The following is a 27,067-nucleotide window of genomic DNA, read 5'->3' on the forward strand; positions in this document are numbered from 1 at the left end:
TCTGGCTAGTTGATAGGGGATCAAATACTTATTTCACTCATTATAATGCACATCAATCTCTGACTTTTGTCTTCTGGGTGGTTTCCTGTTGTTATTTTGTCTCGCACAGGTACAATAAACCTACCATTAAAATTATGGACTGGTCATTTCTTCGTCAGAGGGCAAACGGGAAAATTTAGCAGGGGGGTCAAATACTTCCCCCCCCCTCACTGTAAAGTACAGATTCCTTTCTTGTTACCCATCCTTAAGCCTGCCTAAACCAAATAACCAATCTACCAGCACCAAGAGTGCTATTTAATTTTAATCTCCTCTGAAGAAAGGCAGGAATTGAAGAGGAAAACACATTTGAAAATTTAAATGCTCATACAAGGTTCTTTTCCATTCTATTTTTCAGAAGCAGCATATATAACACACATGCAATTCAGTAAGATTTTGAAATCAACTATCATTTGCTTCCTCCAGGGTTCTCACATATATAGGTGGGTTCTCCCCGACCATTTTGAAGTGGCAAACAATAGGATGGAGTCACCACAAGATGATTTTTGTTCTTGCATGAGGGATCATCTGAATGCTTCAGTACCTCTCGGCCATGTGTCGAGAGCAAGACATGCCACATTCTGGCCTAAACAACATCTCACGTTTTCCAGGATTTAGTACATCCAACATGTATCTGAGATGTGCCAGCATTCAAATAACCAATCAGCATGCATAAAACAAAATTACCTCATGGTGATTTTTCCATAGCTGACACCACATCCATCACATGTTGTACCCAAATAGGAAGCTAGTAGCATAAGGTGCAAGAGACCACCACAGAAGAGAAGATTCAGGATGGCCCAGAAGATTTGAAGACAGGTAGTGAAAATTATTGTCCACCCGGTGATTTGAATTTTAGGCTCTGACAGCTGTCAAAATAGACCTTCAATACTGCTGTTACAATTGACTTCTCTGGCAACTGGCAACCATCTGCAATGGAGTCAAGGACTGATTGTGAAGACTGAATTACTTGCCTTGTCTTGAGAGGTCAATGCCTCTAGAGAGCAAAGCCAATAATGCATATTTGGGGCACAACAGTCTTCAGGCAAAAGTACCTTGATGCTATAAAGCACATCAAATGCCTCCTGCTACGATTTCATCATGAATAAACACAAAACATCAAGAGGACACCATCATTATTCAAAATTCACAGCAAGATCTTGAAGGTTGATGGCATGTCCTTTTGAAAGAACTTCCCACCATGCAGGACTGGTGCTTTTGGTTGCTTTTGCCAAGAGTTATTCAACATGCACTATGTCACCAGCATTAACTGGTGCATAGGCTAATACCGTATTTTTTCCGTGTATAAGACTAGGTTTTCTTCCTAAAAAATAATGTCCAAAATTGGGAGGCATCTTATACATGGATAGATCTCTCCCCATTTTCTTAAATCAGAGCCCCCCAAAATAGGGGGGTGTTTTATACATGGGGGCGTCTTATAGACAGAACAATACAGTAAGTACCAAAGCAGTTTGGCACAGCTGCAGTGTAAATTGCAGAGACTTGGTGCCAAGTCAATCAATGCCAAGCCAAAAACCGTAAAAACCCCAAAACATGGATAGGGGCGCCCCTGTCATTGTGCAACTCTCTCTGGCTCTGCATGTGTTCAGGGAAAACGTATGCAGCTGGAAGTATGCTGTATTCATGCAAGTTCTCTGTGTGATCTAGAACCCTGTATGAACAGGGTTCTAAATCATGTTGGAAGCCTGCGCTAGTGCAGCAGGAAGCCCACTTGCCCTGAACAGGTAGGAAGGCAGAAGGAGTTGTACAATAGCAGGGTGGAGCCAAAAGCACAGTCCTACAGCCCCTTTGTCATTGTGTTGCCCGTCTAGGCAAGTAACACCTGAATAGAGCTTGCATCATGTTAATGTTCATCAAGCATTAATAGGCAACAGGGGGTCAAGAATGCTACACAAGCCTCTCGCCTCATCAGCATCTATAGCTGGAAATACTAAACTTCATATTCTAAATAAATGAGACCAATCTGCATAAGTTGTGCAGTTCTATGCTGCACAACTTGATTTCATGGAATAATTTGCTCTTTTTTTTAAAAAGAAAAAACCCCCCAGATCAAACAACAAGGAGAGGAAAGAACACCAGGGGCATTGTGCAGGGAAATTAAGTGTGCTAATAATGAGGTCTGAAAGCTGCAGAGGTACCTTCCATGTAACCAGCTGAAGCCCTCCAGACTACCTCCTCTCTGCCCTCTGATCCTTTAGCACACCTTTAAACTCTTTTTCTATAGGTATGAGGGCTAGGAACTTTGGGGGAAGGGGGCAAATATGAATTGGGATGCTCAGAATTCCAAAAAGGGACCCCATTATAGCAATGAATAGATTGGTACAACCTTGGCCATGCAGATTCTTAGACCCCCTGTTCGCCAACACTTAGCACTACATGACATTCAAATATACAGATAGCTATCGATGCAAATAGAGATATGCCAGGTATAGGGAAATTTTGTTTCAGCAAAGTTTTGCTGAGCATTAGCACTAAGGGAGGGGAAGGGACACCTTGAACACGAAGCCACTTTACCTATATATCCTCCGCCTCCTCCACCTGAGGAGCACCCCCCTCCACCCCCTCCGAAACCCCCTCTTGTCTCCCACCCCCACTTCTTCATGGCCTGGGGGCAGGATTTTCCTCCGGTAGCGCCTTCCAGCAAGGATTTTCCCGACCAGAGGAAGGAAGTGTTATCATTCCAGCCACCTCCAGCACCTGCAGTTTAACAAAAAGGGAAAATGGTTCCAGTAAGTTCCCATTGCATCCATAAAACGTAGGAGAAACTCAGCTAGGATATAGATTCCTTACTGGAAAGTACGGAATTTGTGGAGCAAAAGTCTCATCTATACTATGTATATACTTTTTTTAAAGGGTTTAAGTGCTATAACAATAATTTATTTCTTTTACCCTTCTCCCCCATCTGACTGGGTTGCCCAGCCACTCTGAGTGGCTTCCACAAAAATACAAAGGGAAAGGTGCATGGCAGGGAGGGGAGAACCACATCAAACATTAAAAGCTTCTCAAAACAGGGCTGCTTCAGATGTCTACAAAATTTTTTTTATAGTTGTTTAACTCTTTCCCACCTGCAGGGAGGGTGGGAAATACCTTTTGCCTGGTTCTGCCCTGTAATTTCTCTTCTCACAGGGAACCGCCAGAAGACCCTCGGAGCTGGACCTCAGTGTCTGAGCTGAACGACAGAGGTGGAGATGCTCTTTCAGGTACACAGGGCTGAAGCTATGGCTTCCTCTGAAGTAGTATGTATCAAGGCGAACGAGTGGGGGAGTTAGTTGCTAGAAATTCATTGCCTCTCTGTCAATGGAGGGTCAATGGAAACCTGACACACTTAAACCTGTTTTTGTGCAGTATCAGTCAAGGTGTACACATGCCTTTGATGCTGGAATGTGGAGGATCAACATGACATTATGGTGCCAAAAGGGCTGGACCTGCCATGTACCAGGATGACGAGGAAACAGATGAAAGCAGAAATTGTGCCTGAATGTTGCATCAAGACTTTTAAAGTGTCAAATCAAGTTTCTCTTTTGCTTTAGGTAGCAAAATGTCTTGGTCCTGGCCAATAAAGGCTTTCTTTATATCATAACAGTAATATGGGAACACATATAGTATCCTCTCCGCAAATGACAGGTTAATCCAGAAGTTGGGCTAACAAGGGACGAAACCAAAGCTTACTTGCAAAGCACATGCTTTTGTGTTCAAAAGCCCTGCCACCTCCAATGAAAAGGATGGGGGAACAGATGATGGGAAAGCCCTCTGGGACTGGTGAGCTACTACCAGTCAGAGTAGACAATACTAGGCTAGATAGTATAACATGACCTTCTATAGGGCAACTTCCTATATTCCTGATTATTGTTCTTGTACTGGGTCATTTGGAAAAGCAGCACGGAAATGGATCTATGAAACACAAAATTCACCTAGAAAACGGGATCTCAAAGAAAGCATTTACTTGAAAGTTTCAGACCCTAGGTCGGGAATGAAAGGACAGGGGCTGATACAATGAACCCTATGTTGGACATTCCTTTGGTTTCTGTGTCACACTCCATTCCATGCCTGAACTCTTTGAGGCATATTGTCAGGAGCTGGACTGAGGAGGAATGGTGAGGACTGCCCCCCCTTCTCTTGAACCTTCCCGAGAACAGGAGGACAGTATAGAATTACAACAGTGGTTTGCAGAAGGTCATAGTTCAGAGGCTGTAGAGAGAAGAAACTGGGAAATATTGGGAGAAGAGCAGCAGGAAGAAGAAACACCAGGGGAGAGACAGCTGACAGACTCAGTGTCATTAGAAAGCATTCCTGACTCCCCCTCCCAGGACCAGGCGGGCCTTGAGAGTAGTAGAATAGAAAGCTCAGAGGCAGAAAAATCAGATCAACTGATGCAGGGATGACGTAGAATAAGAGAGACGGAGGAGGTGGGACTTTACTTGGACTTTACCTCTAAGAGAGACTACATTCCTTTGTGTCTTTCTCTCTGTGAATATTGAATGAAGTACTTGGTAAGAACTCTTCTTGTTTAACTGTTTCTTGGCTGCTACCGTGGGAGGGATTGGATTCCCTGAAGCCTGATACATATTGAGGCAGCTGTTCTGATATTAGATATTCTCTTTTCCCTCTTTCAGCAACCCCCTGCTGGGATCCACTATACAGTTGAGAGGGAATAGGCCCAGTTCATGGTAGAGAGAACCTTTGTGTGGTTGGAAGAGTGTGTGGGCACCCTCTGTTTCAGACCACATAGATCACAGATCCAGACACCCTGTGCTACTTGACATTGGCATAATTATGCTAACATAATTTTATGGATGGAGAATCACATAAAGCAGTTGGGGCATCCACATCACATGTGACATTACCTGTGATGTGTGGGGGAGGAGTCTACTTCTGCTTCTGATCCATTTGGAGACACTGACTGGCTCAGTGTTTGAACTGGGCCAACAGTCATTCTCCTCCGCCAGTGTTTTAAAATTTCCAGTGACTAGGCTAAAAAGAGTGCAGGAAGCAGTCTACCATTGTGAAAGGCTGCTTGTTCTACAAAAAATGACAGAGATCTTCCGTTTTTGATTCCACCTCATTGGGAGGTCTGCTCCATGTGATGGAGGAATCAAGCCTTTAGTGCAGCAGTAGGGCATGTTGAATTTTTCAACTTCCAAATTTCAAAAATGAGGGGTGCTAAAAAAGTTGGGACTTGAGAATTCAAAAGCTGGAATAATATAATTTAGTTTGGGTTGGTAAATAACTACATAAATAAATTGACTTTGTAACATTTTGTGGGAATTTCCAATAAACTTATTAAAAAAAGAGAAAAATTGCATTAAAATAATTAAAAATGAGTGTCAAGTACTTGCAGTAATAATATAATATAATATAATATAATATAATATTAATATAATATAATATAATATAATATAAATGTAACCAGTGGGAATTGACCTACAATGGCTTCTAAAAAGAGAACAAGAACTGGAGACATTCATGCACATTAGCAAACTAATTGGAACTGGCAGAGAGTTGCTGCCCTTTGAACTCCCTACTCTGTGAGGCGTTATAAGGTATGGGCTGCTGCTAAGAGAACAAAGTGGTGAGGATGTCAGAAACTACCCAGCAGCCAGTCTTGCAAAGGACATTTACCCTAAAGTGCTTGAAAAGTGGGAACGAGCAAACAGTTCTTTTGCTGCCCCCATTGTAAATTCACAAGCCACAATCTTGCAGAAAATCAAAGAGAACGAGGAGAAGGCCAAAAACATATGTCTTGATAGCTAGATGTCGAAGAGGTTTTCACTTTAAAACTTGACAAGCTTTGTGACATCCCCAGGTGCAAGTGTATCCCCACCCCTCATGCTCTGAATCTGGCTGCCCTGCAGATGCTAATGGCAAAGAGGAGGCTCACATTAACTGTACATGCCCTAAGGAGATGAAGATTCCTGTGAAGGGACTTGCTTTCATTAAAGGTCAGAGAGAGAAGACTGGACCACATCTATTGGACCACATCAGACTGGCTTGCCAGATCTGCCTCAGCATAACAGACAAGTCAAAAAGCAGAAGCAGCAAGAAGATGAGAGAAGGAGGCTTGTCGAATATAAGCAAAGAAGAAAGCAGGATGCTTCAATACCATCAAATGAAATAATTTTCTCTGCTGAGGAAAATGAAGAGCAAATAGCTGGTGCCCAAGATGGAAATGATGGAAGTTAGGAATTAGGAAAAACCAAGCAGGCCTTCCACTTCTAATAAAAAGACAGGTTAGAAATACATAATGTTGCTATGCAGAGCATCAGATATAATGTTGGCCTGTGTGCCACAGCTGCCACCCCCACTGGTGCCTTTATGGATGATGTAGTTGATTACAATAAAGTCAAGAAGGGCTCAATAAAAAGTTATGAAAACCCTGTATCAGGAATTTGATTATCTTTGTCCGAAGGGTGAAATTGATAGCATCTTCTTGGATGGCTGTAAAGAGACAACTAAAGGTTGAAAGCATACATTTCAGATCAGCAGTTCCCCATCATCACCACAGAACAGCATTATTCTGTGTGCAGTGAGCCAGATGAAAGATCTCTACTGCTTCACTCTGGTGAAAGGCTCAAAGAGAGAAAAACCAGCAGAAGCTACCCTGCAACACTTGATCACAGCACTTGATGAGAAGACCTTGTCTGACAGCAAGTGGACAGGTAACATTGGCAAGAGGCTAGACACTGTGACAGAACTTGAAGCTGATAGTTCATTCACCAAACTCTCCATTGGGGAGCCTCTTACTTCACTGAGTGACAATGTCATAAAGGATACGTCTACTGATCAAGTGTACGGGTATCAGATCACACACGCCATAAGGTCAGCTAAACTTCCCACCAATCTGGCCCAGTGAGCCTTTCAAGGTGGTTAACAACAGCAGACAGGCTATGTCGCATGTGAATGTATACACATGGGAGATGTGAGGGCTGCATCAATGGCCAAGGAGCAAATTGGCAGCTGATGTCCACGAGCCATTCAGAGCAAGACTTAACGAAACTTCTTGTTTAAATTTCATACTAACTGATGTCATTACTTTCTAATGTTGTTTTATGATTAGAAGGTAATGTTGTATGCTTAGCAGGACATGTTTTATGCAGAGAAACTAAATTTTTAATAGCATTACCTGACCTTTTCAGAAGGTAAAATTAAAATTCTGTGGTTTTTCCTAGAGCAGCGTATGTGCTTTTTAATCAAACATAGATTTACCAAGCTAAATGTTGTCCAGTCACAAAAAAATAATAGCAGGTTTGAATTCACCACACTCAAAAACATATTTTTAAGACCCCTCACTGAATAAATGTGCAAAAATTAAACCCCCTGCCCTAAAATGACAGGCCCTAGTGTGGAGGCATCTACTCTTCAGAACTCACACCAGCCAGGTGCCATCTCCATTATCTTTTTGATGCTTATTAAATATGTACCTTCTTTTCTCCAACAAACGTTTTAGGTGGAGATTTTTATCCCAGTCTGCATCTCTATTGGAGCTAAATGGCTTTTAAATAGGTTTTTATTGTTGATGTTTTTATTGTTAAGTAGCCTCAGGACGTTTTATGGGAAGCGATTCATAAATGAATCAATCAAACAAACAAATAAACAAACTATGGCTTATTAAGCCGGGAGAACCGTGTCTGAAAGGGATATAGAAGGATAAAAACATCAGAATTTTAAAAAAGGAAACAGAACTGAAAAGAGGCCTCTGTGGTAAATATTGGTGCATATGGATATATGCAAAATAAGACTGCAGAAAAAGTTAATGATCTGGGAGGAGGAAGAGAAGGTGCCTTAGCAATGGCCAGAATGGGAAGCATCCATAAAATGTTTTTTTCCCCCAAAGGAGCACTGCTGGTGCTAAGGGGTATTGTACTAAGTAAGGTGGGTGTCTCCTTTTTGAGGAAGTACTTTTAGCAATTAAGAGAGACTGAGAAAGAGAGAACACTGGCCAGAATAGGGCAAGCATTGGGTATACACTGTGTTAATAAATAGCAGCAGATACTAGAAAATTTAACTAGGGTAAATGGCATCTCAAAACCCTCCACCATATTTTCAGGTAGAGAAATCAGAGATACTATTTCCATGAATTATCGGACAGTTTCTGGAGCGGGGAGGCTGTGCTCACCATCAGCAAACGGCAGCAACCAAATTTCCCTCTTTTCCCCTAAGGTTCCTCTCTCTCTCTCTCTCTCTCTCTCTCTCTCTCTCTGGGTGAGGGGGATGTTGGTAGCCTGGTCACGATTTTGTGTTGTCCACAACGGCCACACTTTGTCATGTACTGGGTCTTTGGTAGGAATAAATGGTGGCTGCCACAATGAATTAATAAATAACTAGAGATTATTGTGGGAAAATAAAGCGGCCTTCTTTTTCTAGCAGGCTGAGAAAGAAAAATATCTGATGTTTTCTCAGAAAAAAAATGTATTCTCTTCAGCTCTACTCAAAATAAACCACATAAAAATTGGATGAACATATGGAAGTGTTCATAAATCCATTCTCTTTCAGTCTACAATGATGTAGAACAAATACTGCATCTTGGTTCTACTCTCACAATCAGTACCGGACAACATAACAATGGATCTTAAAACCACACAGATAAACGCACCATCAATGTGAATAAAAGGGATAGATTTCCCAATGTCTGTAATGAATGTTTACAGAAATATTCTGTATGAAATCTCCAGGGGCACATAAAAAAAACACATTTTATTTTATTTTGGATTGGCATCAGTCTGCAATAGCTACCATTTTCTGATTCCATAGAAAATATGTCATTAAAATTATTTCCCCAAACTACTAACTGCAAGTACAAAAGATGGTTATATGTTATATAAGGGGTCGCTAATCTGAGTTAAGTGATCTCAACTTTATGTCTTGTTTGAAATTAATTTATATTCAAGAGTTCTCATAAGCAGTAGATTATGCAGCAGAATTCCCAGTCCACTCATAAAAAAATATTATTTGGTGCAGGGGGTGGGGAATAGATGATGGGTGAACTGGTCAAACAATTGTACCTTTTCTACTTCGTAACCACCATTTCAACATAAATGTATTAAGGTAAGGGGTAAATAGCTCACTTTTAATAAATGTCATGAACATTTGTGATCTGGTCAAGGTAAAACAGACCCTGTGGTTCAGCAGGGAAATAAAGTGACAGCTGTGGGCTCTAAGCTAACACTCATAACTCCTGAGCTATTCTTCTTTGCTAATGATAATGGCTGTGATCCAAAGAAGTTATATGAATGTACAGGGGAGAACCATATGGGCAGCCGGAGCTTTGTGTGATAAATTGTCACTGCAGCAGTTCACAGGCTGAAGAGACAAGCTGCTGCTTTTTAAACTATACAACTGCTTGTTTCTCTGGCGGGAGATGCTGATGCGGCAAATGCGTCAAACAAAGCTCTAGCCCATTGGGTGCTGCTTCTTTGGCTCAGAACCAAATGGCTTTTGCCAACCATCTTGTTATGCCAGGGCAAGGCGCTTGGCGTGAGTTAGTGGACGTTCCTTACCTGCGGCTCCTGGCTTCCCACTGAGCCCTGGAACAGATGTGTCATTCTCCAGTTTTTCTTGGTGAAATGTATATGCTTTGTCCCTGTAGGCCTTGCCACCACCTCCTGCTGCAACAATCAAGGGGACTGGCTTTCCATTTTCCATCTTGACAGGTGGAATCGAGAAACAAAGCTGGATTTTAGATGTGTCAGACATGTAAATAACAAGTTCGTTGTACTAAGCCAGCCCCCCAGGCCTGTGGAGTAGCCCAGATTACTGCTGCATTATTTATCTGCCTGCATCCCAAAGATTAATTGTGACCATTAGGTTTTTCATGTACTGTAGGAGTAAAGAGCAGCAGTAACAGTATTTGGCAATGGCATGCACACAGGGATGACAACAGCACCGGGAATATACCATATTTTGTGTAGTAGAACACAGTGGATCTTCTCTGAAGGGTTCTGTCACAACACACTGCTATCGCTTGCTAAACTGTGCGTTCTGGCATGTACAGCATGGAATTTTTAAAAAAATCATATTTCTTTTTAATTCCAATAAAAGTCCCTAGACATCTATCAAGTGAATATAGCATACAGGACAAGCAGACATTAATAGGGGCGTCACTCCATCCCCTTGTTCATGTTGGTTGCCCTCTTCTGAACCTTTTCCAACTCTACAATATCCCTTTTTGAGGTGACATGACCAGAACTATACAGAGTTTTCCAAATGCGGTTGCAGCAGAAATTTCCATTTTTGATTACCCACAGCTTGTCGTTTCAGCTGAACTTGAGAAACTGTAAATAATCTTAGCTGTCGTTTGTTTGAAACAGGGCAACTTCAAATACTGGTTTATGACCCTGGGCTTTTTCAACCAATCACAGCTAGGATTAACTAAAGTTTGTATTTTGGAAGTCACACTAAACGGTGGTTAATAGAGAATGAAAACGAAAACTTCCAATCTTATTGCAGCCACATTGGAAGGCAAGGGGAGAAGGAGATGATACATGAACTCAAAGGTCACCGGTTTAGCACAATATTTAATCTGGCCCACAAATGTAAGCATATGTGTTATTTCCACACTAGCCAGCTCCTTTACCCAACTGTGAATTCCTGAAGCTTAGGAAAAGGTTGTAGTAGTGGCAGAGAAAAACACTCTGCAGGTAGGGCTAGAAAAAGTCTCTGCTTGGAAGCCCGGGGAGCCACCACCAGTCAGGATAGTGAAACAATGAGCTAGACAGACCATTGGTATTTTCTATGTTTCTGTGGTCTGACTGTCACATAAGAAAAAGTGAGTTGGTGTGATGTCATCAAACAGATAAGGGATAATTAAACAGCAACCTATATAAGCGCATGTGTTGCAATTACCAGGCTCATTTGAGGGCAGGGGAGATCATACTCCCCCTAGGTCAGGCTGAAAAGGACCAAAAGGAAGGAAGCATAAGAAACCTGAGTGCCTCCAGCTGAAAGGACAAAGCTTAATATTTGTATGGATGGTGGATCTTTGCGTACCTTAAATATATAAGTTGCTCCTCCACCTCCACCACCACCTCCAGCCCATTCATAGACACTCTTATTTACTTTAATTTCATCTTCAACGACATTATTCTCTCCAATGCAGACCTTCTGTATAACCTGGTTGGTCAGAGTCTGTAAATAAAAACGTCCAGAATTATACCCTTCCCGTGGACCTGACATAAGACTTCACCAATCAAAAGCACCTCTGATTATGCCTCTACTGACTCTTACCCTTATTTAATATTCACAAGGCAACGGGCACCAGAGCAGATGTAAGTGTGGCCATGTCAATATAAGGGGTAGCCTACGCATGCAGCAGAATGAGGTGGTAATGCAGAGTAAGATCCCTGTGGTGGTAAAGTGGGCTGTATCATTCCAGACTGTACATGGGGAGCAGGGCCATTTTAAGCATATCCGGTGCCGTGGTGCGCAGATCCCTCCGGCGCGCCCCCTCCCATTTCCCAGAGTTGTTGACCTTTTTTAGGAAGGGGTCCCCAGAGTTGTTGACCTTTTTTAGGGAGCTGACACCACACTTGCATATTATCTCTGCTTGGGAAAAGAAAACAGGAAACATAAACAAATTGTTTTTGTTGCCCGTTAATTGCGTGTCGAGGTCCCCAAACCACCCCTCAAAGTAAAACACACTCCACAAAGAAATATTTAAGGTTTTTGGCATAAATGTGGCCACAACTTTATTAAAATACAAAATACGTGAGTGCCACGAGATCACAAGGGAGGGAAGGGGATCGCGAGAGAATGAGCCTCTCTCTCCCAGACGGCAGGAGGAAGCAGCGAGTCCGAGGGAGCGCGCAACCTGGGGCCAGTCAGACCCACCACCTGCAGCCTCCTCCGCAGGGTTCACCCCTGCCCGCCCCCGCCTCTCCTTCAAAAAGTTCCAGAGCAGCTCCCCCACGCGCATGGCTACCGGGCACCCCAGCCCCTATTAAATACCCCCACCTGCGCCTCGCTGGAGCCCGCCACTCAGCTGGCCACAGGCAAAGGGCAGAGAGCAGCAGGCTGAGCAGCAGGAGAAGCCGTGAAGGCGACTGCAGCGGATGTCGGGGGCAGCAGCAGGAAGCGGCAGAGGGGGCTTCCATCCCGCCTCCCCGCGAAGCGCTGTGCGAACGGTGAGTTTGGGCGCTGCCACTCCCGATGCAAGGGGATGAAGGGCGGGCGGGCGGGCGAAGGTGCGCAGACAGCTCCTCCTCGCGCGCTCTCTCTCTTGAGCTTCTCTTTCGCTTTCCCTCAGACAGTGCGCTCGGCTCTCCCGAGTGCGAGGTGCTTGTCTGTGGGAGGAGGGAGCCAGAGGCCGCAGCGACTGCAGGGGGCGGGGGGAGAAGCTTTTCCCATTGGCCCCACAGGGCGCGCTTGAGGCAGGGGCAGGGAGGTGGGGGGCAGAGCAGCAGCGCCCCTGGTGGCCAGGCACCCTGGCGCATTGCGCCACCCAGCCCTGGCCTAGAGGCGGCCCTGATGGGGAGGATCCCATTACTGAATGCTCTCCTACACAGAAAACACACAGAGAATGGGATGGAAAGAGAACCTTTCTCACTGATAATGCTGCTGTTTTACTTGTTACGTGAGGGAGTGTTTGAAGTGGAACAGTCCACTATAGCACATCGGGACTCTGTCACCTCATTCTGCTCCATGTGTAGATCAGGCCCCTAGTCAATTGGCAAGGAACTGATAATGAGGCTAAAGATTCTGTGAAGAAGAACCTATTCTCTTGCCTATCTTAATTTGCTGCTTAATGCAATCATAAAAAAGTGTTAGGCAGCCCCATAAAGTGATAGCATATATATTTTTATCTGCAAAAGAGATTATCGGAAAAGAACCCTTTCTTCCTGCCAATAATTAGGACATTTGGCCTTCATGTATATTTCAAGGGATTCTTCAATGAAGATTAATGATTGGAACCACCTGACAAGCAGGAAGAAACAAAGGCACTCAATTTGGAGAAAAGGTCATTGGTAGAATGAAGAATACAGTCTGCTCCCAGCCCACCTAGAAGATCTTCCTACAGTGTGCTTCAGCCCAGCTTTAGAAAGATGTAACTGGAAATGGACAGACCCACTAAAGGGTGGTTCATCCCAGTTCTGCACAGGGATGAAACTAAGCCCCCACCCCATTTTGTTTAAAATCTGAACAAAAACACAAATGTCAAAAAACAAAGCAACATTAGAATAAAATAAAAGTGCTTAAGATGTGCATAAGGGCTGCCTCCATTTGGTAAGTTGGTAACATTTTTCCTTCCTTCAAAGAAGTTCAGTTATCTAGGTATCCACAGCCTGGAAAGGCTAGTGTGTGTGAGGCTTTGAATAGAGAAGATCAAAGGGAGTGCCAGGACCTGATGTGGATTCATGATCTGATCTAAGTCATGATCCACCAAGACTGAATCAGGTAAGTCCGCTTTGGAATTTGACTTCTGTACATTCCTCCCCAATCAACTAGGTGCAACAGAAATTGCACTGCCCTGTGAGCTTGGCTGCAACAGCAGCAGCAGCTGCTCCCCAGTACTAAGTACAGAACAATGTATTCATTATGAGAAGTGGATAAATGCACATAAATGCTAAATCTGAATTATGCTGCCCTAGGTCCTGTAGGCTGCCGGAGAAGACACAAAGGTAGGAAAAGGAAAGGCTCTGAGATACATTGCAGAAGGTGCTGACTCCACTTGCTCTGGAGACTACTCAGATGCTGGCATAAAATGAGGCTGCTTCAGAAGACAAGAGTTGCATTGCTGTATTACTTATTATTTATTGCATTTATATCCCACAATGTCTCCAAGGAGTTTGGCATAGCTGCCAAGTCTCCCGCAAAAAAATGCGGGATCAGCAGTGGCACGGCACTGGAAGTTGCTTCTACACATGTCTGGACATGTGTAGAAGCAACTCCCGGTGCCAGCGCCGCCCGATTTCTGGTGCCCAGTCATGGGTAGCGCGGCACTGGAAATCGGGCAGCACCAGGACCCAAAATGGAGCCTCCCTGGCAGGTAGGAAATCCGGGGGATTTACGGGATTTTTTCCAATCCGGGCTGCCAGCGGGAAACGGTTTAAAATACGGGGGTTTCCCGAGAAAAACAGGAGACTTGACAGCTATGGAGTTTGGTGGGTTTACATGGTTGACTCCCTTTCTATTTTATCCTTGCAGCATGCCTGTGAGGTAGGTTAGCTTGAGAAACAGCAACCCAAGGTCACCCAGTGAGTTGAATGGGAAGTCGAACCAGGTCTACCCCACTGATGGTTCAATATTTTAGTCACTGTGCTATGCTGGATTAGACCAAAGGTCAATGCAGTCCTTCAACCTGGCGCTAAATAGTGGCCAGCCATCAGAGATGGAACTTTTAGTTTAATATTAGCTCAAATGCAATGTTTTTCAGAAGGCCACTTCAGACATTCATCAAGGTCTGCTGTACACATGGATATCTTATGATTTCTCTGCAGTTGTCTGTGGTATACTATACTTGATGGCTGGCAACTCCACTGAAAACCATTTTATTTGAAACGTGGAAAGATGTTGAATTCCTTGCTATGGCTTTATATCTGTTTTAGCCCATTTAGACACCCCACTGATGCTGTAATTTCCAAGCGATATGCATGCAGGCCAAGGCTTGGCCCTCCTCCCCATGTTGTTCAGATCAATTTAACCTACAATATTAAAATAGGAGGGAGGGTGGCCTTGGTCCCTCTTATGATTTATAGGCCAAAGCTCAGCCAAGGAACATGAAAAACAACACAGGCCTAGAAAGTAACCATCTTTACAAAATTGCACATGCTGATGATTAACCAAATACAGTCCTGCTTTGAGGTGCTTTACCTTCATACGGATAAAACTTGTGAGGGAAACAGAGCCTGATCTACAGCAACTTAATCTTAAATTTATACCTCTAAAGTTAAGCCTGTTGATCAATAACAGGCTCTCAGAGCTGGTCCACAGAAGGCTGTAGGTGCTATAAAAATCCCAACACCTGCTAACTCTAATTCACAGTTGGAGAAGGGAAGGTTAATCAAATGACTTAATGCAATGACCCAGAGAAACCAATAGATCACAATTGGATTTTTTAAAAAAAGAAAAAGAAAGAAAGACGACTTCATGGCAAAGACATAACTGATTACAATCCAATCAAGTTAAAGCCACTTCCACAAGTCAATGCAATCTCTTTGCCTCGATGAAAGAATTACATTAGCACTCAATAAATCTTTGCTAAGATTACAGTGCCCTGTAATTTAATGACTTCGTATATTATCGTTTGCTGCAATGCTCAGATTATGGATACAAAATAGGAGACTGAATCTAGATAGACCTCAATCCAAAAAAATATTAACCTCTTGCATTTATGTGCATGGTGAGCATGGATGTGAAAGGGGATGCACTATCCCCATCTGAGGATATTTTTTTCCTGGTATTGCTCAGACCTTTGTAATGGAGTCCCCCACTTTCTTTCCTCATCCTGTAATAACAGCATAAGAATCTGGTGTGCAGACCCTAGTCATCTGAAATATACTCAAGCAAAGAACCCTGCTGAATACTTAATGCTCAGTGGAAATGGCACTGTGCAGTTCCAAAAAGAATCACTTGTCTTGGAGTCTTCACATAAGGGACACAAGCTAAGCTAAAAATAAAAAAAGTATTAGGAAAAAAAGGAACACACAACGTGAATTCATGCCCTGCCCAAACTCAGTAACATGAGAACTTAATTCAATGGTCTTGCAAGCCCTTTCCTCCATTCCATTAATGTTCACTGAGTGTTATGACACAGAGAAGTAGAAACCACTGAAAGTAGCTCCCAGATTACTTTAATTCCTCTTCACGGAGTTGCTACCACCTTCTAAAATTTCACCTCTCTGTTAAGTTCCCATGTACCATATAGGAACACTCACCTCACAATGCAACACCATCACAGTGTGTATTTCTCTACCTCTGACAGTAGCAGCCAATAATACGCAGGGGGGAACCCATGAAGTGATGATGCCACACTGGTGGTTGAATGTTTTTACATGTAGCTCAGTGTTAGACCATGCGTTTTACATACAAAAGGTCCCAAACTGAGCTAGATGGACCAATGGCCAGTCTTGGTATTAAGCAACTTCTTACTAACTCCATCTAGGGATGCCATTTTGGTCCTGCTTCCAACTACTGTCCTGCATGTAGATGTGTCATTCTAGTCTCATTGCCAGGGCCATCTTGAATTTAAATTTATTCTGTTTAAGATGTACAGCCTTCCCTCACTGGCTTCTAAAATGATCCCTCCTTAAGACTTCTGTTTTTCAGTTTCCTCTGCTTCAGTTGAAAGCCTCCAATTGATTAAGGAATCTTTAGTTGATTAACCATCTGCTTCTCACTGATTAATTTATAACATTTACATAAAAACAGCAAATTACTAAAAACTCCCCTAATGGTCTATCTAAATCTGAGCCTACATCTCTCCACTAGGGATAGGGGGAGAAATTTGATTCAGTTTGCATTTAAAGGTAGGTAAACCAAAGCAATTCACATTTTCTGAAACAATACGAGAACGGGAACAGGCTGCCCTTCAAAATTTGCACTTATCTGAAATTTGTGATGCAGTTTCCAACCGGTGCTCACAAAAATGTATGTATTAGAGGAAAGGCTACATAAAAATGTATATAGATATGAAAACAACATAGAAAAATGCAATATATTAGGGGAAATTGCTTGCAAAAATGTGTATATTAGCCAAAATGGCATAAAAACATGTGCTTATTAGGAGAAAATTGCACTGAAATACTGATGAATTATCATCAGCATTTAAAATAAAAATAAATATTGCAAATTGCTGTAGAAATGTGGAAAACTGAATTTGAGGAAAAATGAGAAACTGAGACAACTGAAATTGACGGATCTGTCCATTTTTAATCCACTCTTAATAAATAAGTGTCCCTTAACTCCAAAGCCCAGATATTTCAATCCAAACAGAGTGTTTCAATATGTTCATGGATGGGGGTGGGGGGACGGATGATAACTCACACTAGGGCAGGCATCTTCTCCTTGTTGTCCTACCAAAATATACAAGTTATCGTTCTTCTGGAGTTTAAATATTCCAACCACAGACACGCCATGTGACCTCATGATACTGTTCTTCCCTTTGCCACCAGATGCCCCATAGCCCGAGACTCTGCAAGTAAAAGAAAAGAAGGAATAAGCCAAGGAGTGCCAATAGAATAAATTCTGCACGTCACGTACCTTTGGTATCATTTATTCTGAGCACAGAATAACCTGGGCTTCCCCTGGGGCAGAAGTAGGATTTTTCAGAATTTTCCTCCCCCCAACTTTCCTTTTTTTAACTTAGTCATTCATCTTGGCTCTGCTGCAGTGAGTATACCTAGACTCTATGCTCTTTCCAAAACAGTCAGATCCAAGCAAAGGCTTGGCCGTCAGACTGAATGTAGAGCTCCAAGCAGATCACAAAGCAGAGGGGATTCTTGGACTCTGACCCAATGATGTTCGTGTCACTTTCTGCGACCCAAGCAATCATTCTTCCATAAGGCAGGAATGGACGCAAGAGAGAAAGTGACGGCCACAGGATAGGGTCCCTTGAACAGATGCTACGAGGAACAGGAATCATTGAGCTGATTTTCAGCAGGAAGCTATAATGGCTAATGAGGTGCACTATTGAGCAAGGCAAGCTGGCAGGGCTAATTGGCTGCAATTAGGAGCCATATTTTTCTGTGTATGAGTAGATTTTGCATATAAGCAATAAAGCCGGGAACCCAGAGAGACATGGTTAGTGCCTCATTCACCAGCTGTGAAAGATGAGGAGCGGCAAACCCTGGGTCACGGTTACTCCACGTTTGTCAAAGCCAATGGCTACAAAGAGGTTATTGGCCCGGCCATTGATAATAGGCTGCAAATTTCCAGAGTTCCTATGAATGCCAATGACCATCTTGTCAGAATGAGTAAAAGTTGCTAAAGTAATAGAAATGCATGAAAGATCACCAGAGTCAGAAATAGGGACTCACTTTTGCAAAACAGACATGCACTTCTGTATTATTGTAGCTATGCTTAACACTGGACCTGGCTATAACAGGGAGAAATTTTCAAACATATTGTGTTATCAGGAGTGTTAAAGGTTGGGGGGGGGGGAGAAATCTTTTTCAAACTTCTGCTAATAGTAAAAGAGAGTTCCTTTTGTTCAAAACAGAACACCTTTGCATTTGCAGAAGGCTGAGGATCTGAGGTGAGTAGGTAGGTAAGTGAGTTTCTTACATGACATTGTACTTGCTCCAATACACAAATACAAAATACATGCATAACGTGTCAGTTATGAAGTGCTCACACATATTCCTTAGAAACATACGGACAGGACAAACATAGGGAGGAACAGATTGTTTCTCCCATGTAGTTTGGCAGAATAAAACCACACAGAATAATTGACAGGATAAGAATGCATTTTTGTTTTCTGGAAATGGAACCAGAATTAAACATTTTCTAAGAAGGAACCTTTTAAAGGAGTTATTGTGTTTTTAGCAGCAGGAGCAGGAGCATTCCTTGTATGTATGTAGATCTCTCTCTCCCTCCCTCCCTCTTCTTCTCTTGGACACAACTGAGGGGAGAAAATGGTTTTGCACACTGAAGCTAAAAGGCAATAGATGATGTGCAACAATTCACTTGGACCTGAAGATGCACAATCTCCACTTGCCTTTCCCTTGCAATTGCTGCTGTCTTCTCCTCTCCCGCACCTGCCTCCAGCCAGTTAAGACAAGAAAACCTTTGGAACCAAAGAGAACTTTGGTCCCACTTTACAGTAGAAGAGGGAGAAAGCTGCAATCCTAAACCTACTCACTTGAAAACAGTGGGACTTTTGAGTGGACATGCATATGCACTATACAAGAATGGAATGGGAGCCGCTGTTTTAAAATACTTGCTGTTCCAGTTTCTGGGTCTGCTGGCAACAGTGCACAGGACTAGACACTGCGACTAGGCACTTTCACTAGGCCTAAGTCAGGACAGGGCAATTTTGCTGCGACGGTAGAAGCAGCTTAGCACCCCACACCAGAGTGGTGTTACTGCTCTTGGAAAAAGGAGAAACCTCATCAGGTCTCGGTGCTGTACAAGGGGCAAGTGGTGGTCATGGGCTGGCAAAATAGGGTATGTAGTAAGGATTTTTCAAGGGTTTCGGAGGCATGGCAGGCAGAATGGCACAAGGGTAGCAACAATCAATGGTCAAATTGGCCTAGGCCCCTGTGGATGCCAACCATTTTAGCAGTAGGCACTTCTGGAATTTTGAGAAAGTGCTATGGGTGCCAGACAAAACAATGGCTGCCATATCTACAAAAGACAGGAGCACACAATGGCCCAGACAGACATCGCCATCAAAAAAAGGGGTTGCTCACCATGCTCACTCACAAGAGGAAAGCTCTTTGTACCTCCTCTCTGTTCAGAACAGAAGGGAAGGTGGGTGACAAATCCTGGCACCCAACAAAATGGGGGTATATTTAAGGGTTCAGTATATGAGAGACAGTGCAAAACAGGAAATAGTCAGCGCAAAACAGGAAATGAGCATGAAGAGCAGTTTCTAGTCTAGTGTGGATTTATGAGGGATATTTATTGAGATCTTTTGTGGACGCTGTAAGAGGTACTGATGGCACCCACAGGCACTCAGTTGGAGACCCCCAAGGAAACCCCTTTGCAATACTGAAATAAGGCATTCAGAGCAGCTGCTTTCAGAACAGGGATGTCAACTCAAATTATTGTGCTTGCCTGATGTCCCAAGTAAGCTTGTGTCGCTGGAATTGCTCAACAGGTTGTGATGTCTCTCCGGCACTGAGGATCTTGTAAATGACCCACCACAACTTTTAAATGACTGGCACTAATTATTCAAACATGGACATATAATGCGCAACATCCCATAAAAATCAGTCAGTATATCAATGGCCTGCAACTTTTGATCTGCTTGCGAACGTATCATAGAACAAAGTCAGCCGAGGGTTGCTGCTGAATTTTGCTTCTTCCCCAGGCATTAACATTAAAGAAATGAGACTTCTGTGCATATAATTTACTGCTCCTCTATTTTGCTTCAGGGTTATATTTTAGACGCTTACATACTATATGCCAGTCTTGAAAAATTCTTCTCAGCCGTTCCCCCCACAGGCAAGTCATTCTTTTCTGGATGGCTGAGTGAAACATCATTAGTTTTTTCATTATCATCAATCCCCCTGAAAATGGGTAGGCGAACAGATTTGGGGCCTCTCTTAGTCCGTTTTCCTAAACTCTTGCTCTTGGTTATTTTGTATGGCTGTAACACTGAGTCAAGGAGGGTGGTTCAGAACCCAACATTTCTTCTCTTTCTTCTTCTTCTTAAATAATTGTTATTAGTTTTCGATTACAAAAATCCAATATATGCCACATTGTATCAACACCAGATTACCCCACACATTTCTCATTAACATTAAAAAATAACCAAAAAACACACACATTTTTACACACACACACACACACACACCGCCCTAATCCCCGGACTTCCCTCCACCCCCTCTTCTGGTTCTTTAAATAAACCAAATCATCCTACATTCCAGATTCCAATTTTCCAACTACTAAACAATTAAACTTGTCATCCCCTCCACACAAACCAAAACAGGAAAAAGCACACATAAAGGCAACACAAGCTCTGAATCATACCTCAGATATTTTAAGCCATCACCATGGTCTTTCAGCAATGACGTCTGCATTAAAATCAGTGGCACACTCAAAGGATTTCAATTTAAAATGTATGAAATTCGGTGCCTGGCCTTCTCAGCGGCAGTGGAGAAAGTTATTGGTTTAACAGGGATATCTGTGTGAATGGTTATTGGCTGATTAACATCTTATATCCTTTTAAATGTCATTGTGGGTGGGCTGGATTTGTTGGGGGGGGGGGTTGTTCTTCTTTTCATTATTTATTTTGTGTTTCTATATTGTATTTTTATGCTGTGAACCGCCCTGAGATTTTGAAGAGTGGTATACAAATTTAATACAAAATAAATAAACAAAATTATTCAGGTACAAAATGTTATCAGTAACATACCCATTTCATTTAACATAACTATGTGGATTGTTATAACAAGCTGCTTAAAATTAAGATTCTGAGGCGGGTGTGCCTTGAATAAATTCTGGTTTCATAACATGTGATATGATCAGGTGATTGGTTTTTGGAGTCCAAAATTCAGCACTGTTTTGTGCTTCAGATATATCAGAAAATTCTGTCTCAAAGTAATCCCATATTAGGTACTGAAGTTGGGATATAAGAGGGGAAGAGGAGTGATGGGGAGCTTGTAGGTTTAAGGCTTGCTCCTGGCTTAATAAATAGTGGCTTATTAAGCTGGAATTGTTATATCTGAACAAGGTATTAGTGATCCTTTTGAACTACTTTCGGTAAGATGTATATCTTCTGAATGACTCCTACTATCATTTTAAAGTTTCTCAACTTAACCAAATTCTTTGTCTTTTTGGTACCTATCAATTTGGGCAATTGAGGGCACTAGGAGAAGGGGATGACAGAGGATGAGATGGTTGGACAGTGTTCTCGAAGCTACGAACATGAGTTTGACCAAACTGTGGGAGGCAGGGGAAGACAGGAGTGCCTGGCGTGCTCTGGTCCATTGGGTCGCGAAGAGTCGGACACGACTAAACGACTAAACAACAACAACAACAACAACAACATCAATTTGGGACATGCTTGTGCATGCAAAATGTGTCCCAAAGTGACTTACAGCATTAAAAAAAAACAGTAAAACTCCATATAAAATGATAATACAGCATACACATGTTCATCCAAGAATATATAGAAAAAGACAAGTCCAACCCATCCCACTAAAAATGTGAGGCGACCCCCCTAAAAACGTAACTCACTACCCTCTAAATTACATTCCAGTTAAACATCTATCATTGTAGTTTTAAATTGCCTCCAAACATCTTGAAAATATTTGACCTTCCTGGTCCTCCCTTTCAACTTCGTTTAAAAAACATTCATTTTTCTCTCTTTTAAAATCAACTGCAGCCATGGATTCCATTCAACTGTCTTGTCAACTTTCTAATTACATATATATTGAATTTGATGGTACTGTGGTCATTCCATCTCAAGCCTTATGATTGTCTGGGGAGGCCCTGCTGGTGGTGCTAATACTGGGTGCTGTGTGGTTGGCATTACCCCATGACATGGCCTTCTTGGTGGTTGTTCCCCATCTATGGACTCCCCTCCCTGGTGAGGTGCAGTTACAGTTGTACCTTGGATCTCAAATGCCTTGGCTCCCGAACAAATCGGCTCCCTAACGATCAAAACCCGGAAGTTAGTGTTCCGGTTTTCAAACTATTTTTGGAAGCTGAACGTCTGACGGGGCTTCCACGGCTTCAGGAGCTTCCTACAGCTAATCAGAAGCCACACTTTGGTTTCTGAACATTTTGGAAGTCAAACTGACTTCTGGAATGGATTCTGTTCAACTTCCAAGGTACAACTGTATTTACATCCAGGAAGAATTTACAAATATTCCACTTTCCCAGAAATTTGATTGCTGAAATATACTCATCCTGATGCACTTGTCATCATTAGATGTGAGGGTATGGGGCTATTTTTTATTCCTTTAAAAAAAAAAGTTTTTAGATTTCTAAATGGGTTTTTTATTTTGTATCCAATTGCCTTGTTTTACCACTTTGGTGTTTGCTGTCCCGGCAACTTTGAGAAAGGGAGGAATAGAAATTGAATAAACACACATATGCAACTCACTCCAGAACCTGGGCACCACTCATTATTATTATTATTATTATTTTACCACTCATTATTATTCTCTCCTTTGTCCATTTTCATGATCAAGTATTCTGATGGACAATCATTGGGTACATCTAGGAATATTCCAGCAATCTTTATTTAATTCCTTGAGAAACTGCATGCCCTCAAGCCAGTCACTGTGGCAGGCACAGTATGGTATAGACTGCAGATGTGGGCCTCTTTAAAACTTGGCAAACTCTAGCTCCAGTCCTTGGTGATAATGGGAAGGCAGTTTAGATCACTCCTTGACACTCTCTTCATTACTACTTTTCATGCTCAAGAGATGAGCCCTGGCTTGGATAATAGGTTTCAGAGAAAAGGTTCGGAAAGTCCTCTGGAACTAATGAAAATAATAGAACTCTTACCTGTAAGTATTGGTTGCAGGCACTCTCCACACTTGTACACCTGGAAAATTATCCTCCGTCCCTACCACTACACTGAGATTGGAGTTCCTATAGGCGTCATTGCATTGGGTCTGGGTGGGCCCTTGAGGTCCATTAGCACCACAAGTATTGAAGAGCCAATGATCTGAAAGAGACATGGAAATATACACTGAGTAGCAAATACAATCTTATCTGACTGTTGGTTCCTTCGCGTCACATTAACGGGCAGTGAAGTGGAGAATCTGCCACGGTGAGGAAATACACCACAACCCTATATTCCAGTTCAATCCAGATCTGGATCCAGAAATCTGAATTGTTCAGGTTTTTGCTAAATTAGTAGCGTGAGAAACCATCAGATTGCTTCTTCACACAATCAACTCTAGGACAAGCAATTAACACTGGGCAGAAAGCCAAGGTCTACTTCTGCCTTAGTAACTGCGCTCTCATTGGTTGATATCAGCACTGAGACCTGTTATCAGAGAAAGCTAGCACAGTACGTGGTGTGGTGAGTGTGGTCAGTGTAGGAGGAGAGGTGCTGTATCGGTTGAGAGAGAGACAGAGAAGAAAGGATTTATTTTACTTTGTTTTGAGTTCTAAAGCTGTACATAGAAACTCTGGCTTCTTTTATTTTAATAAATCCTGTATATAGTTTTACTCTGCGTCCAGACGTCTAGTCATTTAAGTTACCGCCAGAAGCTTCCGGAAAAACCTGCGCAAACTCTGCTGTGTTCAGGCTGAAGTTACACCTGACACTTAAAAACACTAAGATGAATCTTGTACTCTCATGCCATGAAAAGTGTACTGGACTATGTGCAATGTACTCACAAGACTTACACACACCCACACACACACCCAAAATACCAATAAAGATGGACATATAAACCGTTGTAAATAAAATGCAAACCTAAGCTTAAAAACTAGGGCCAAAATTGGGGGCAGAGGGAATAAGGGAAAGTAACACTGCCTCACGAAGAGTCGGACACGACTAAACGACTAAACAACAACACTGCCTATGTAACAATAACAGGCAACAAACTTTTTTTTTTTGCATAAGGATGGGGCTGGGATTGATTTGGAAAGGATGGGAAACAAACAGGTATAAGGCTGAATAGGGAACTGAACAAATGTCACCAAACTATTTCAAAGAGACGGTATTTACAAAAGAGCTGGGGAAGTGTGAGCCTGCTGCATCTTGAAACTTTGCCTTCCCTCTTCCTAAACACTGTGTTGAATGAGATTCTCCAACTCTGCAATGAGCCAATTCCTGTCTTTGCCTAACCCTGGTGTTCTCCTTAAATGGTGTTGTAATTAATTGAAACACGTTGGAGACCGTCTTTGCGGCTTTAGAGAGGCTGGTGTTTTGTTTTTGGTTTTAGTTCTGGATCGGCACAAATCAGCACAAATTGATTTGAGCCCCCCCCCCCCCGGCTCTGTAGCAATTTGTAGCTGCCACAACCTAATTCAGATCTGGCACAAATCGGCTGCACAGCCCCTAATTATTAGTTACTATTTGTATAGATGAAGAGAGTGGATGCAATTAAATCTAATGACAATTGAGATTTATTAGCTGTTATTGCTTTTAGTTCTGCTTGTGCTTATGTTTTTCCAGTGCAATCCAATGCATATTTATTTAAAACTAACTCGTTCTGCATACAATGGGGCTTACTCCCTGGAAAGTAAATGTGCACAGTTTTGCAGTCTTCACTTGTTCTTATTTTGGGTATTTTAAAACTATTTTAATTGCTTCTGAAATGCTCCTTGTGGGCTTTTATAGCAGAAAGCCTGTGTGTAAAATCTCTTCATTCCCTTAAATTGCAATCAAATAATGTCTACTCAGAAGAAAATCCCTTTGAGGACAATGGGACTTATTCCTAGGTAATGAGCAAAGGGTTACAATCTTATAGTAATATAACATGTTAATGGCAAACATTCCACCATGTGCATGTACAGCACAATCATATATAAATATCTGTATTCAAGAGAAATAAACATTCAAATAGTCTACTTCCAAGTAAGTGGGTACAGGATGGGTTACAGCAGGCATAGGCAAACTCCGGCCCTCCAGATGTTTTGAGACTACAATTCCCATCATCCCTGACCAATGGTCCTGTTAACTAGGGATGATGGGAATTGTAGTTCCAAAACATCTGGAGCACCGGAGTTTGCCTATGCCTGGGTTACAGTCATTTTACATCAAAGCTCACCATATACATTGAAGACATAAAGGTGAGCAATCCAAAATGTTACCAACCAGAACATGTTGTTATTATTAAAAACTCTTTCTCCATAGAACACATGAAAAAATCTAACATTTATAGAAATCTTTATATGGCATAATAGCTTTGCCAGAATTTTTTTGAAACACCTTTCTTCAAATAATGGAAAAGGCTTAGGTATACTGTAATATAAATCACTAATGTTCATAAATCATGAAATGAGTATTATTACTCAGTAGAAGCTTAGCCTTAATAGATATTGGCTGTGACCCAAGCAAAGACACGAAGGTAGCATGATGTTGCAACCTTGCTAAAAGTATGCAGGCCTGAGTCTGATCAGGGGCGTATGAAGTGGGGGGGGGCAGAGGGAGTGGGCCACCCCGGGTGCCACTCTAGGGTGTGTGTGACAAGATGGTCCCTGCCTCCCCCCAGGTGTAGAGCGGCCAAGGGCATGTGGTCAGTATGGGCACCACTCACGTGGTGTCCGTATGGGCTGCTGCGCTTGCCCCACCCCTCGGCATCCCACCCCAGGTGTTGGAGAGGGTTCCTTCGCCACCGAGTGTGATCATTGTCTTGGAACCACATGTATGTCATATTGAGCTCCTTGGGCGAAAGCAATATATAAACATAATAATTTGAGTTTTTTATTATTTTGAGAAAGACTTTGTACACAGTTAACCACGTCTGTTCTGCAATACAGTTGGTTTTGATGTGAAACCCTGGAGCAAAGGCAGACAGAATCACCTGATTCTGCCCTAGATGGACCTACATGTTCCAGCATGTACCTGCTAAACTTTTGTGCCTCTCTTCTGGAAGTTGTTTTGTATTCTGGAATCTATAGTTCCACTAAACATTCTGGAATCTAATGGGGTGGTTGCAGTTTAGGTGGTCCTTGGGCAAACCTATCCATAAATGCTCAGAGGCCTTCTGCAGTGGCTTGGCGCGATTACATCATTATGGTGTACCAATGGAGAAGCCCTCCATGCGCATCCATAGTAAGGTACCTGAAACAACAACTGACCCTTGGGGTCCCTTCCAACTCTACAATTCTATATTTCCAGCCCCTGCACCAACCTGTAAGCTCACTTAAATCATTTGGGAAAATTCCACTCCAGGCACTGCACCCTACAAAATATCATAGCGGGGTGACATTTTCTGCTGTTTCCTCTGTACTGCAGAGCACTCTTTCCTTTGCCATATGTGAAGCAGCAACCACCAGCTGCTTCAGGTGTCTCATTAAGACTTATCCTTTTTCTCAGGCCTTTCCTGATACGCAAGACTGAATTTGCTTTATTAGCTTTTGTATATGTATATTGTTATTTTCCTGGTTTTAGATTGTGTTTTCCTTTAAAGATTATATTATTTGTTTGTTTTTAGACTGTACGCTGCTCAAAGATTCTATTTTATTTTTTTGAAATATTAAGTGGCATATAAATAAATGCTGTTAAATAAATAACATTCATACAGTACAGATCCTGTTAAGTCCAGTCTGCTTTGGTGTGGTTTTGCCAGCAGCAAAACCACAGGCTCAACAACCTCGCTCCCCTGAATACAGCTCAGCATTCCACAACACAGTGACCATTGGAGCCCTAGAGCAGAAGTGGCTAACCCTTGACCCTCCAGAAGTTGCTGGGCTATATCTCCCATCCCTCTTGGCTACTGGC

The 27,067-nt window shown here is 42.4% G+C and overlaps 1 protein-coding gene across 1 annotated transcript in view; it reads right to left on the minus strand.

Moving 5' to 3' along the window:
* The window catches only part of ALK (ALK receptor tyrosine kinase), a 134,299-nt gene that overhangs the window by 38,963 nt on the left and 68,269 nt on the right, over window positions 1-27,067 (minus strand). The window contains exons 5-9 of the mRNA XM_035110504.2: window positions 23,170-23,332; window positions 17,032-17,179; window positions 11,041-11,178; window positions 9,552-9,696; window positions 2,572-2,754 (exon numbers count right to left, since the gene is read on the minus strand). Coding sequence (XP_034966395.2) covers window positions 2,572-2,754; window positions 9,552-9,696; window positions 11,041-11,178; window positions 17,032-17,179; window positions 23,170-23,332 — 777 coding nt within the window. The remainder of the gene's footprint in view (window positions 1-2,571; window positions 2,755-9,551; window positions 9,697-11,040; window positions 11,179-17,031; window positions 17,180-23,169; window positions 23,333-27,067) is intronic.

Source organism: Zootoca vivipara, chromosome 3, assembly GCF_963506605.1.
Source record: "Zootoca vivipara chromosome 3, rZooViv1.1, whole genome shotgun sequence".
Classification (NCBI taxonomy): domain Eukaryota; kingdom Metazoa; phylum Chordata; class Lepidosauria; order Squamata; family Lacertidae; genus Zootoca; species Zootoca vivipara.